At 37.0% G+C, this 14,894-nt stretch overlaps 1 protein-coding gene across 5 annotated transcripts in view; it reads left to right on the top strand.

Moving 5' to 3' along the window:
* Positions 1-14,894, top strand: part of STXBP4 (syntaxin binding protein 4) — a 163,927-nt gene that overhangs the window by 141,852 nt on the left and 7,181 nt on the right. For all 5 annotated transcript variants that reach the window (XM_081272635.1, XM_081272634.1, XM_081272633.1 and 2 more), the window contains one exon: positions 5,373-5,430. In XM_081272635.1, coding sequence (XP_081128761.1) covers positions 5,373-5,430 — 58 coding nt within the window. The remainder of the gene's footprint in view (positions 1-5,372; positions 5,431-14,894) is intronic.

Raw genomic sequence — 14,894 nt, 5'->3', positions numbered from 1 at the left:
GCCAGCTACCACTTTGTCTCAGAGATGGCTCCAGACATCTGAATGCTTTATGCCTGCTCCAGATAGCAACTGATCACTGTCTGGTACTCATGTAGAGCCCAATGCACAAATGGAGTTCCCTGATACTCCTGCTCCACCCTGCAGGAGCCTGCACACGCAGGGGGCTCTCTCAGGTCTCTCTCCCTCCCCTAAATCTTTCTTGAGGGCCAAGAGCTGTTTGGGAGGGCAGAGTCTCCCTGAGTCTTAGGGCTTCCAGGGATACTAAATTATAATGCTGTCTGTTATGGCTTGGATCTGGAATGTGCCCCAAAAGCTTGTATGTTGAAGACTTAGTCCCCAGTGCAACAGTGTTTCCCGGTAGGGCTTTGGGGAAGTGATTGGATCATGAGGGCTCTGATCCCATAGGTGAATTAATTAATCTGTTGATGGCTTAATAGACTACTAGGAGGTTGTGCAAACTGTTGGGGAGAGGCATAATCGAGGAAGCTGGCCACTGGGAATGTGCCTTGGGGCTATAGCTTGCCTTAGGCCCCATTCCCTCCTTCTGCTTTGTGGCAGCCATGAACTGAGCAACTTTCCTCTGCCACACCATGATGTTCCTTATAGCCAGTCAACCATGGCCTGAAACCTCAGAAACTATGAGCCAAAATAGATTCCTCACCCTTTAAGTTGTCTTCCTCAAGTATTTGTCACAGTGATGGAAAGCTGACACACTGTCCAATAGTCAAGCTTTAAAAAACTGAGTTTCTCTGTCAGTTGTTTTCTTCTTCCCCCCTGTTATGGTGACACTTCATCCTCCTGTTCTCTGCCAAGGGGGATAAAGTTTGTATGCCTCCTCCTCAGAGAGGCTCAGTACTCTTTACAATTTAGTCAGGTAAAAACTTAGTCTCTGTGGATCTTGAAAAAAATATATTATTATTAGATTGTACAGCTTTTTCCCACATATGTTAAGACCAACATTCTCCTTCAATTTTCTTTCTTAAACAGGAGATTTCTTGCTAGGCTTGTTTAAAACTCCCTGTTGTAACATGGCCTGCATAGCCCTGCATAAGCCTATCTGCCTGTCTTTCCAACTAAACATTTTATCACTGTCCTCCAATTCCTCAAATGTGCCAACCTGTTTTCCATGCCAGAGCCTCACAGACTGTTCACTCTCTGGAGAGTGTTCCTCCCCATGTCTACCCCTGGACAGCTTCAGACCCTCAGATTCTTTTTTGCACTACACCCCCATCCAAATTGGTCTACATAAATTTCTTACCGATTCTTTTCCAGAAAGTAATAATAGCCAATATCCCATTTTCTAGATATAGCATATACAATCAGTCTCTGTTGATGGTTATTTAGATTATTTCCAATCTTTTCATAATTAGCAGTCTTATACACAAAGCATATCTATGGGATACTTTTCTAGAAAAAGAATTGCTGTATTTTAAGTTTTACGTGGAAACAGTTCATCCCAGTGATTTAAAAAGTCTGGACTCTGCATGCTGTGTGCCCTCGGGCAAGTTATTTTACCTTTCTGTGTATTGGTTCCCTCATTTCTAAAATAGAAATAATAATAGGACCTCTTACAAATTCTTTGTGAGTTAAGTGAATTCATATACAGTCCTTAGAACAGTGTGTAGCACATATTCATTCAATAAATGTCAGTTCTTAGGATTATTAACATTTAAAATTTTAGATAGATATTGACAAGTTTTGCCTCATGAATGTATTTTATAATTTTACACTTCATCACTATGAGAATGTCTCTTTACGCCCTCAACACCATGTCTTATTAGCCCACTTTTTAATCTTTGCTAATTTGATAGATGAGCATGGCATCTCATAATAGTTTACTAAGAATGAAGTTAAGCATATTTTCACAAGTTTAAGTCATTTGTGTCCTGGATGTTCTGTATGTTTTGACTGCTGTTGTTCATTGATCTTTTTTTGATTGATTTGTTGGAGTTCTTTATCGTGTACCAGGGAGTTTAGCCTTTGTGTTATGAGTAGCTTTTTTATAATAGTATTCTACACTTTTACTTAATGGTAAATTTTCTTTCTTTCTTTCTTTCTTTTTTTTTTTTTTTTTTTTTGTGTGTGTGTGTGTGTGTGAGAGACACTGGGGATCAAAGGGCCTCACACACCCTGGGCAAGAGCTCTACCACTGAGCTACATCCCCAGCCCTTACATGTATTTTTAATGATGTCTTTATTTATGATTATTTTGAAAACTCTGTGAGATCAAGAGCCGTGTCTATTTGTTCATCATTTGTATACCAAGTACCAAGGCAAAAATGTCTAACACTTAATAAATAATCAATAAATATTTAATAAATGAATATATGGGCCAAATATAACACAGAGAATCTTTGGTACATAAATAGACTGGGAAATTGGAAAAGAAATCACTTTGTTTGGAAACATGATGAGTTTGACTTTGGATAGGTTGAGTTTTAGGTGACACCCAGTATTCTAAGTTCAGTGTATTCAAGACTTTTACTCTGGCAAAATATTCATGCAGATTTTGGAGTCATCACCATGAAGTTTTTCATTGAAAACAGATGATCTCTGATGGAAAGAATGTTATGTGAGGGTCCACAAACAAACACTTCTAATCAGAAAAAAAATTTCAGGTGGTTTTTAGTTGTCATAATAGTTTTAAAGTAAACATGAAACAGGAAAAATAGAAGCATTATATATGTGCAAGTATATAAAGATTGTATGAGTATAGAAATACTTCCATATTTGGGAAAATAATGATTATTTCAAAACATTTATACAGGGCTGGGGATGTGGCTCAAGCGGTAGCGCGTGCAGCCCAGGTTCGATCCTCAGCACCACATACAAACAAAGATGTTGTGTCTGCCGAAAACTAAAAAAAAATAAATATTAAAAAAAAACATTTATACAGTGTTATAATTGCATCCAAATCACTTATTGTGACGAAATGAAAGCCTTTCTTAATGGAAAATGGAGTTCATCATAATCATATAAGCTTGTGAAAATCAGAAGTGTTCTTTTATATAAAGTAGGCTGTTTGTATTTTCCAGTTTACAATTGAACAGTGATTTTTTTTACGGTAATATTACTGAGAGATTAATTACTATCAGTTTAGTCTCCAAGTCTGTTTTTTACAGATTATGTTAACTGTATGAAAAATAAGAAATCAATTGTCTGAAAGGAAACAATTTGTTTTCTCAGAGCAGAGAAAATAAGCTCTACATACTGATTAATACATAGGGATATATTTATGGCAGCAGTCATTGAATAACCATTTTGACTTAAATACTTGTGTATTATTAGTATGTTTACAAGTCTGTTCTGAAATTAAAATTCTTATTTAATAATAGGAAGGAAATGATCAAGGGAGGAACTCTCTTTGACGGCACAGAAGATATGGTATTCTAGTATCAATCTCAATTTTCATAGGATCTTATGAATAAAAGATTCTATCTTAAAGTCTAGATTTTTTTTTGCCTTTTCATTAAAAAAAAATAAATCTGTAAGAAATTAGAACAGCTAGGCATGGTGGTGCACGCCTGTAATCCCAGTGGCTCCAAAGGTTGATGCAGGAGGATTGCAAGTTCAAAGTCAGCCCCAGCATAAACGAGTTGCTTATGAGACCCTGTCTGTAAATAAAATACAAAATAGGGCTGGGAAATGTGGCTCAGTCATCGAGTGCCCCTGAGTGCAACCCCCAATACCCACCCCCCAAAAAAAATGAATTAGAATTTGTGCTGATCAAACAAGTAATTTAGCCAACAAAAACCTTAGTCACATTAGAATATCTTCCTACTTAACTTTTATAATCAGAAGTCCTGTGTTTCTGAGCATTTACTGTCATGAAAGGAAGATTCTATGTACTATCATCAGATTCTTCCCGACAGGCAAGGAGCTTGTCCATGATGAATGAGCTATTAAAAAAAAAAAAAAAAAGAAAGTGTTAAGACAGAAAATAAATCTGATTGAACTGGTACAGGAACAGCAGTCTGTCCTGCCTGAGCACATGCTAGAGGACATGCAAATGGAGGATCACCTTTTAAGTAGCCAGTCATTTCCTAATGCTGAGCTCTCAGAAGTATTTATTTTCTACTCAGAATAGGAATATTTATACAAGAAGAGGGAATGGAAACTCCAAAGTAGCCTGTGTTAATACTTGAATTAAGAAGTTATAGAATTTTTGCCCATGGTCTTATTTTATTTAACTTGTATTAAAAGACTGGAAATAAATATAAATAAGGCATTTTTGTTTGTTTTTCTTACTTACAAGTACAATATCCTTAGTGCCCTTCTCAAAGAGTATTTGAGAGTGATGAGTATTTGAGAAGGTGATGTAGTAGAGTTTTATTTCATTCGGATAGTTAAATTGCTACTTTCACTCTGCCTCTTACTGATACTTGGAAGAAAGGAAGTCAAGAATTTGTTGTTCAAACTCAATTACTTTCTGAAAACATAGGCTACCTGAGCAATGGAGTCTTTTCTTAAGTGTGTTAATGTATACTATACTCATAAAAGGAGTGGTGAACCATTGTCAAATTGCTGATCCAGTAGATTACTTAAAATCCTTAGCAATACTCAGGGATGGAGTGAAGGGTGGCAGCCATTGTATTCTACAAGGTTATCACCCCAAATTGAAACATAAGAGAATATGGCTGCCTCAACATGGGACTGTCCTCTTGGTATGATGAGGGCAAAAACATACTCACTTTCAGAATATGGCCACATATTGCTTGCTTAGTTCATTCTACATCTCATTTTAGCTAATTATTCTCGCTCCCATTACAGAAATAGAAGCTAAGTTTAGCAAATTGTTTGGCCATTTATGTTTAGTGCACAAAATTTTTAATTAAGTAAGTAAAATGCCACAATTCATTGTAAATCACTTTGCTAAAGTTCCAAACTTAATATGGAATTTTGTCTTGCCCAAAAGCTACTTTCAACCCCCTGCTGATCTGGCATTCATGTATGATTCCCTGTGGAGCTGAGTGAAATAATGTAAAGAGAGCCAATTAAAGAAACTTTGAGCCAGAGTAGACAAGCTTCAGCCATCTTGTCCATCTTTCTGCCCCCCAGGCACAAACCATCTACTGCAACACAAATTTTTGCTTGAATCTTGCTGACAAAAATGCTCACTACATGTAAATGACAAGTCATAATCCAGTTATTGCAACTAAAGCAGATTGTTAACTGTTCAAGACTTATTTATTATGTACTAAAGATGCTGAGTATAAAATCTGATCTGAATTGTCTTAATTCCCCCTTTTTAGGAAATTATTTTGTACAAGAAATGTACTCAAATAATTGTCAAGATGGGGGAGGTTTGTGTCCAGGAAATAAAGTTATCTTCATCATCTTATTAAATGTATTTTTGGTTTCCTTTCACTCTAGCCTTACCTTATGGGTGGGAGGAAGCTTACACAGCAGATGGAATCAAGTACTTCATCAAGTAAGTACAAGCCTCTCAACCAAGTAAGCAATTTTCCTCACATCTGGAGAGAACCTGGAAGTTGCAGAATAATCAGCAAAACCAAGAAATCCTCTTGGAGGTTACAAAAATTAGAAACAAGAAATGAAGCCTCACCATTTTCATTTCATGTGATTTAAATGCTAATATCAGATGTCACTTGGGGGGAAAATCCCTTAGTAATAATTTCTAGGGAGACATCAAAATGTTGGAACAGAAACATTATTTGAACTTAAATGGTGGCTACCTAAATTTACTTGCTGGGGAGTAGTGTTAATATTTATGAAAAGTTAATATCTAATGAAAAAAATCAATTTTGTATGTCTTAAAACTTCTTCACAAAAATACCCATAACAATCAACATTTTTTAGTGCTTTACAATGTACCCAGACCATTCATTCTGTAAATATTTCTGTAAATATTTACCAGGCTGTTTCATGCCTTGGAGACACATAGGTAAAATGTACAGACTGGTTCCCAGATGCCTTGAAATTTACATAATAATGAGGACAGACAGACAATATGTAACTTAATAGGACAGTATATGAACAAACCCAATTCCACTGGATTCAGAACAACTCTTTGAGTTGTGCATATCTTATCATTTTCCTTATTTTAAAGATGAAGAAAATAAGCCTTAAATTGCTGCCAAAAAATCCACAGCTATGACATAACCAGAACTAGAGTCACAGTCTTCTGATCCAAGATCTTTCATACTGTACTAGACTGTCTGCTAGAGGCCTTAAAAACCTGGACAAAATTACATTGTCTAGCTGCTGAACCTGTTAGTTTTACTGTGGACAGTGCGGTCTGATATACTTCCCCTGTGTTCTGAGTAAATCCTTTCATGTCAGAATTGGTGTTATGAGAGCACAAAAGGGAATCTCAACGGACTCCTGAGAGCCCAAGAAACTCCCTGTTTATTCTTTTGGTAAATTATGCATGGTATACATTTTTAAAGGAAAAGGAAGACATGTCCTTGCTATCCTTTTAAATGTGCAAATACTTTGAAGCCCTGTGATGTCACATCTCTCTTAGCCTCAGTTTTCCAATCAATAAAGTAAGGGGAAACTATGAACTTTATAGAGTTGTTGAAGTACCTAGCAGACAACTGTGAGCACAGCAGATGCACAGTAAGTAGTCATCATCATTTTGCAATATGGAGAATTTTTGGTGGAAAAAAAACTGAGAAATCAGATCACTATTATAAAGACTGAGAATTCAAAACCTTCATATTTGAAAAAATTTGAGGAAAAACTAAAGATAAACCTGGCAAAGTGTTTTCATGGTGTGCTTTCCTTGTAGTCTGCAGTGATAAATAAAGGAAAAGTATGAAGGAGAAGGGATTTTGGAGCAGAGAACCCAGGAATTCCATGTGCATATTACATTTAGCACCACACTATTCACTTCCAGATCAGACCTCTTCTGTAAAGAAACTTGCCCTCTGATGTGCTGGATTAATCATGTTTAGTATCCTGTAGGGACATCAGGAAAATAAAACAACACAGTCAAATTTGCATTGAGCACTAGCTGATGTTCAATTGCTAGACATAGATGTTGGTTTCTATGTGTTGTGTCATTTAATCCTTTTAACGATATCTAAACAGATGTCACTTGACTTACTGATGGTGTGATGAGGGTGGTGAACTACATCTTGCCATGTTGTGCTCTAGAAGATCCCCAAATGAATGTATGATCAAAGGAAGGAAAGCAAGCATTCATTATTAACTGGGATTTTGCTTTCAGAGTCTCTTGAAACGTGCTAATAAATGAGTCCAGACCCTGTAGAGAACTCCTGTGCCTGAACTTAGCTATCTGTTAGTACATCCTAACCCAAAACCAAATATGAGAGCCTAACTAGTGCTGTATGAGAGACAGATACTAAGAACACATTGCTCATAACAAAGAAAAGGGGGGAGCAAGAGATGGATAGCCAGAGAGTCAGTTTGGCTCCCCACTGGTACCCAGTTGATGTAGCTACTGGTCCTTACAGCCTTGGGCTGAACTACTAGTACCAGGGGAAGACTAGCACCCAAGGAGAAGAGACAAAAAAGAAGGGTCAGCAAACTCTTCAGCTGCCCTGAGATCTAACTCAATTCTTGTGGAACAAATAGGAAAAGAAGCCACATTTACCCAGTCCCCTTTGCTCCACTCAGAAAAATACCCCAAAGGATGCATTTTGGAAGCCCATCAGTTCTCTTCTTTAACCTTAATCTTAATCTTGATGTATGAGGAAAGCATAAAAAACATAAAATAAATTTGTTTTCCAAAGGGCAATGATGGGTATCATTATCTCACCATTACAGCTGAAGAAACTGTTAAAGAGGCTAAATTTGTCAAGGTCACGCACAATAAAATTGCAGAGCCAAGGTACAAAACCAGGGTTGTGTGGGTCCAAAGCCACCCCCTACACACATACTCAGGCTGCACCACCTCCCCCTCCTTATTTTAAGGTTGTCTGTTAACATGTGAAAAGAAAGACATTTTAAACAGATCTCGATGTAGGTACAGCTCTGTATCCAATTTAAAATAGCAAAATAGAATTTTGATTTTAAAAATAAGTAGTGATCTTCTGGAGATTAGAAAGGTCAAAGAGCAAAAATAAGAAAATCTAATATCTCGATGCTTCTTTCCCCTTCTCATGGAGGAGTAGGGTGCTTGTTTTGAGTTGTGTTTTGTTTTTGTCATTAGAATTTAACCTCATTCAAGCACCAAGACTTATCTAAACTATTCTTGACCAAAGTCTTACTTTGATATGTGCTACATACTTCCCTGCCTTCTTGTACAGAGCCCACTGAACACTATCATTATGAACATTCATCATTACATAGACAGTGAATTCTGCAGTGGACATTGAGCTGTATGTGCTAGAGTAGAGACAAACCTGTCATCTCTCACTGCTCTCCATGTGCCTGTCACTCCCTTCACCCCCATATTTTTTCCCTCTACACAGTCACCTTCTTCTCCAGGAATTTCTTATTTGGAGAAGACAGTAATCTAATTTGAATTGCTTATAGTCTTTGAGCATGGGTCTGCAGGAATTGTGGTGAGTCAAGTATGCAAGTTCTGATGGGGGTGGATTTGATTACAGGATAGCCATTGGTTTAAGAAAATGAGGAGCATGGGCCTTGGACTCCAAGAACTTGGATGCAAATGCTGGTGTTTCCACAAAATAGCTGAATGACCTTGGGCATGTTTATTTAACATCTCTAGGGTTTAATTTCCACATTTATAAAATATAAAGTATATTAGCACTTCCTAGGGTTCCTGTCCAGAATGAATGAGCTGATATATGTGAAGAGTTTGACATTTGGTGGCAGTTTCTTCATGGCTCTGAGCCACTTTGAGTTAGGTGATATTGCCGAGTAAGTCTACACAAGTGAACATCTACGGAGGTCCTTCTTAGAACTGTTTAGGTTTTGTTTTAATTTTTATCCTTCCACTACCCCCAACCAAAATTTTGAGGCCACACAGCCTGTTAGCTATTGAGAGGGGAGGGGTTTATTTGTAGGTGGATGATAGTCTGGAGGCTAAAGAAATAACAATTAACTCACGTTATTGCCTCACTCACCTCTGCTTAAAAAGAATAATAATGACTGAAATCACCCTCCCAGAACACCCAAAGAGATGATGGTTGGCATACAGATGATCCCTTCCCAGAAACTGGCATCTGTCACTGTCTTTCCAGAGATCGAATCATTAAGTCTGATGAAACATAAGCCTCCAACAAGAGAATAACTGTCAGTGCTATCTCCAGAATGTCCAGGTGCATATGGTCCTCACAGAGTATTCCTAGCCATTTACCATTTACGCGTCCATCCACACATCTATTAATACTTTGTCATCTACTTGAGTTCTGATGCCAGAGAAGAGCATTTTACCTGGTTTGGACAGACTTATACAGCATTGGCATTGACAGAGCCAGTGTGTCATAGAACTAACAAATGTATGTGTCTGTGTGTGTGTGCTGGCATGCGTGAACACAGGCATGCTCACTTGCCATAAATATATATGTAAATCTATAGACATACTTGCATAAAATATATCAGTATATTCTAGGAACATTTTTTCTATTTTCTCCTGCAGCATTCTTAATGACAAAGTATTCATTATCTTTAGGGTGCTGTAATAAAATTATCTCATTACTTGATCATTTTTTCGCTCAACTTCTTATCTTCCCCTTGAAGTTGTATACTAATACAAATTTACGATAATCTTTTCATATGATTCTATATTAAAGTATGTTATGTAATAAATAAAAATATTTTGAGAGTTATCATGTTTATTGGTAAAACTAATTTATAATTGCAAATTAGACATAGCTGATACTTGCTTCCATTGTACTCTTTTAACTTTCTATCAAAAGATTGAATTTACTGTGATCAATAATCATACTTATATTAATTCCCTATTTCTACATAATAAATTTTTTCCGCCCAGTTTCAAAACATCAACAATACAGAATTGACTTCCCTGCATTATTCTGATGCTCTTGAATTCTGTCTTCCTGAGTCTTTCATGAAGTTGTCAAGCTGTTTCTTAGCTGGGCCCCCCAGGAATTGAAGAACGGCTTCCTAGGCTAGCTAGAATACTTATTCCAAGCTCACTTATGAGGCTGTTGGCAGAGGCCTCAGCTTCTCATATAAGGCTGTGGGGTCACTCCCAACATGGCAGCTGCCTTCCCTCAGAGCAAGGGATGAGAGATACCTGACAAAAAAAAGCTACAGTGCCTTTCATAACCAATCTCAGAAGTGAGTGATATACCTTCTCATCTGTTGTTGGTCACAAAGACCGACCCTGGTACAGTGTAGTAGGCAACTACACAAGACTGGATTCCAGATGATGTGGTTCACTGGGAACCATGTTAGAGGATACCTACTAAAATGCCATTTCCCAATATTATGTCAATTAAATTATATGTACATACAATATTTGTACATAAATAGTATAAGCTTCTAAATAGCAGATACTTGCTAATGAATATTCAATTATATTATTGGTGACTTCAAATAGATATAATTATTTGCTTTTAAAAATTACTTGCATGGTCTTGTAATTCTCCTTACATGTCAAATCTAAAATCAGAGGTATTGAAATACTGTTTCTCATGTTATAGATTCTGTTCTCTATTACATATCAGTAGAATATAGGGATCTGTGGTTTTGTTTTGTTTTGTTTTTTTTAATAAAACTAAAGTTTTGTGTAGAGCTGGGAAGGAAAGTAGATGACACCTCACACCAGCTCTTAGTTGATGATGACTACTTCAAGTGTTGTTTGAGAATTCTAAAGCCATATTTAACCTCACTAACATAGGCCTTGATCAATTAATTAGAGATGTCTGCCGTGGGTGTGGGGAAGTAATGTCTTATAAGACATGTGCTACATCTTTGAAATGTTGATTTTCTACAGCATATTGCTAACATAGAAACTCTGCTTGGATGAACAGTAATAAGGTAGCTATTAGGTTGGAATAACAAATTATGACAATCACTCCCCAATGTCTTATGAGATGTTCAATATTTGAAGCTTTGCGTTTATAACTCTAATTTTCGATAGGCATGATTTTCTTATTTCCAATCAGAGTTCATTAACAACCATAAGTATGTATCTGAACTTTGGATAGAATAAGATAGTTAGGTTGTTCTCAGGTAGGAAAGAATGTGGATCTTAACCTATATATGGATAAGATTGACCATTGTCAGCCTACTGTGTTAATTAAAAACTTCGGTTATACCATGTCATCTCCTTTATAAAATAAAAAATTGAAAACACACAAGGAAGAATTTGAGCTTACAGTTTCTTCGGGCCTAACTTTATTCTGCAAATAGATCCTATCTTTAGCAATTCTAAAGCAATTAGAAATTTGGGGGACTGGAGAGGAAATTTGGGAGATTGGAAATAAAAAGTTACTCCTTTTACCTTTCCCTGAATCCTAGGTTGTTTTAGCTTCACTTTTTGGACATTGTGAAGCTCTCTCCCTCTTTAGACCTCATTAATTTGGCTGCTTTGATTCATTTTCAATGAGTTAAGAAATGTCCACTGACAGACTAATAAGCTCTAAGGCTCATTTAATGAGGCATCAGGACAATTTCTGTGCAACTGACTTCGGGCTAGGGTAGGCTCCTTGCTGTCTTCTGCATGGATAAGAACCTAAGCATACCATTCTTTTTTTTTTTTCCTTCCTTTTTAAAAAATATTTTTAGTTGTAGATGTACACAATACATTTATTTATTTATTTATTTATTTATTTATTTATTTATTTATTTATTTATTTATTGGTACTAGGGATTGAACTTGGGGCTACTCAAGCACTGAGCCACATCCCCAGCCCAATTTTGTATTTTATTTAGAGACAGGGTCGCAACTGAGTTGCTTAGCACCTTGCGGTTGCTGAGGCTGGTTTTGAACTCGTGCTCCCATCTTAGCCTCCCAAACCGCTAGGATTACAGGCGTGCGCCACCACGCCTGGCTATTTATTTATTTTTATGTGGTGCTGAGGATTGAACCCAATGCCTCACATGTGCTAGGCAAGCACTCTATCACTGAGTTATAAACCTAGTCCTCCAAGCATGCCATTATTAATGAGACAATAATGAAGAAACTAACACAGGACTTAAAAGGAGTCAAGGTAGACCTGATTAACATTTTGCCTACAAACACTACTTTTCTATGAAGAAGTTGTAATATACTAAAATCCTCACTAGTTTGCATTTCAAAGTTGTAACCACCTATGTGATAACTGGTTCAGAATATCCATTCTGTAGCACATGGTGTTGTATGTGTAGGACTGAATATTTATCCAGTGAGTAAATACTGTTGGAAGTTTGGAGAAGCAGTCAATGGGGGAGAGAAAGGAGGCTTCAGTACCTAATGGACCTGGGTTCTAATATTTTTGTCACCACTTTCAAGCATGAACTTAGTATTGGTTATTTCAATGTATCCTCCTGAAAACAATAACAATAATTTCTATCTCCCCAGATGGTTTTGAGAATTGAATGAAATTAGGGATCTAAAGCCCCTGGCAAAATACCTGGCTCAAGGTGAGCTCTTAACAGATGCAGTTTCCCCTTCCTTCCCTTACTTCATTGCTATTTGCCAATGAAGGAGTTTTAAATGACAACATTTGCACAGCTGCAAATAGAAACCAGTAGCCAAAACCTACATTTCTACTACTCTCTGGACAGTCAAAAGCCCAGTGATAGGAGCAGAAAGGTTGCATTGATCATGAGCCTGGAACAGCTTTCCCAGGATTTTCTATAAATACCTACAAAGAGGTGTAGAAATATGAAATTCTGTAGGAGAAATTGTCATTTAAACGAAAGGCCAGCCAGCTGGCTTGGGTTATTCAGAATGGCAAAGCCACTGATATGAATAAAACATCCAGATCTAGACATCCAACATCAAGCTCTTTTCCCTACCATTTCAATAATGACAGGTATAAATTGGGCATGAAGCATGATTTCCAGAATTTCACTGGGGTATTATAAGCAAATCCCCCAGGATTGCGTAGAGTTCTTTGGAAATTTATCACCTTTGGGGAGTTATACTTGGTTTAGCCAGATGTAGACTTCTCTCTGCTTCTAGGACCCTTTATGTAGAATTATTAACATATACTTTTTTTTGTCACTTTTCCTCCCAAGTTGCTGTGTTAGCTTTCTAGTGCTTCCATAACAAAATAGCCCAGACTAGATGTCTTAAACAACAAAAATTTATTTTCTCACAATTCTGGATGTCTGAAGTCCCAAAATAAGGTGTCAGCAGGGTTGGTTTCTGTTGAAGCCTCTCTACCTGGACCCAGTTCTGTCCTTAACAATTGTTTTTCCTTTAATTTGCTTTCTGTAAGATCTTTGGCACCTTGTTCTTCATCCATTGGATTACTTTCATTGTCATATAATCTTTCTTGTAACAAATTTACCAAGTTTTAGGCAAATTGCAAGAATTGATTCAAACCCCAGTGCCTTTTTACTTCATGGAAGTGGCCCTAGGCATTACAAAGAAGCAACTGAGGAGTAAGGGAGTGTGGCAGACAGAAAACAGTGATCTCCAACAATGTCCAATCCTGGTCCCCAGGACTTGTGGATATGTTAAGTTACATGGTAAAGGGAAATTAATTTTGATTGTCAGCTAACCTCAAAGCAGAGTGTGTGTCCTGAATTATATAAGTTATTCCAATCTAACTACATGAGTCCTTGACAGTGGAAGAGGGAGGCAGAAGAGAGTCAGAGAAAGACATGTGATGGTAGATGCAGAATCCAAGAATCTATGTTGCTGACTTTGAAAATGGGGGATGTGGGCCAATGTGGGTGGCTTTTAGAAGCTGGAAAAGAAGAGAACGATTCTCCCCAAAAGTGCCCATAAAGGAATATAGCCTTGGCAATACCTTGATTATAGCCCAATAAGACTCACGTCAGATATCTGAACTACCTACCGATAAGCTAGTACATCTGAGTAATTTTAAGCCACTAAATTGCAGAATTAGTTACTACAGTAGAAAACTAATACAGGGAGTTAGAGGTAGAGGCGAGCTGGTAGTGCTTTGGTGTAGGTAGAATGCATCCAGGCAGTATTAAATGTTTTCTAGATTAGGAAGCTCAGAGTTTAAATAACTTTCCCAGGGACACAGAGGTAGCCCAATTAATAGATGGGCAATGGAATTTCAAACCAATTCTGTATAGTCCCATATAAAAGAATAGTGACCCTGCTCTGCATCTTAGCCCTACTACTGTATGACCTTGGACAGGGTACTTAAGCTCACTGAGCTTCAGTTTCTTCAAATTGTAGAAGTTGTAGAGAAAAATAATGTTCATGAGATTTTTTATAGAAAGAAAATTAGAAAACCAATGTCAAAGAACACTGCAAAATACAAAATGTTTATCTGATGTTAAGTCTTATCCAGCTGCCATATCTGTGTCTAATGAATAATCTCAACAGTAAGGGGTTGCCGATCATTTTCATGCATCATAGTGCTACTTCACTCAGTATCGGTATTAACAAGGCATCTCTGTGAAAACTTCCACCCTTCTTTGGGTATAAAGTGTCTAGAAACATGGATCTGTCTACATTCTGATCTTTTTAGAGGCTGAAAATGTCAGTGTATTAAAACCACCTTGGCAAGGGGTAGAGAATGAAGGATAGAGTGAGCTCTTAGGAAGAGTTTTGTGTTTTTAAAACACTTTATATTCTAATGGTTAAAACTAGATTTGTTAGCTTACAAGAGTATTTATTTGCTGTAAATAATTATAACTTAAAGCCTGGGATTCAAGTAAATTTACATATAAATGCCAGAAACTCTAGTTAAAATTGAATTATCATACTGCTTCAATCATTACCTATCACCAAATGTGTGAATAGACCTTAGCAAGCTGCTTGGATGTGAGAGTATTGGCAAGGTGGGCTAGTGGTTCTAATTACTTGGTGACTTTTGAGCTAAATTAAATGAGTCTCTT

Source organism: Spermophilus citellus, assembly GCF_964194105.1.
Source record: "Spermophilus citellus genome assembly, chromosome: 17".
Taxonomy (NCBI): domain Eukaryota; kingdom Metazoa; phylum Chordata; class Mammalia; order Rodentia; family Sciuridae; genus Spermophilus; species Spermophilus citellus.
This window is presented reverse-complemented; position numbering and strand designations above follow the sequence as displayed.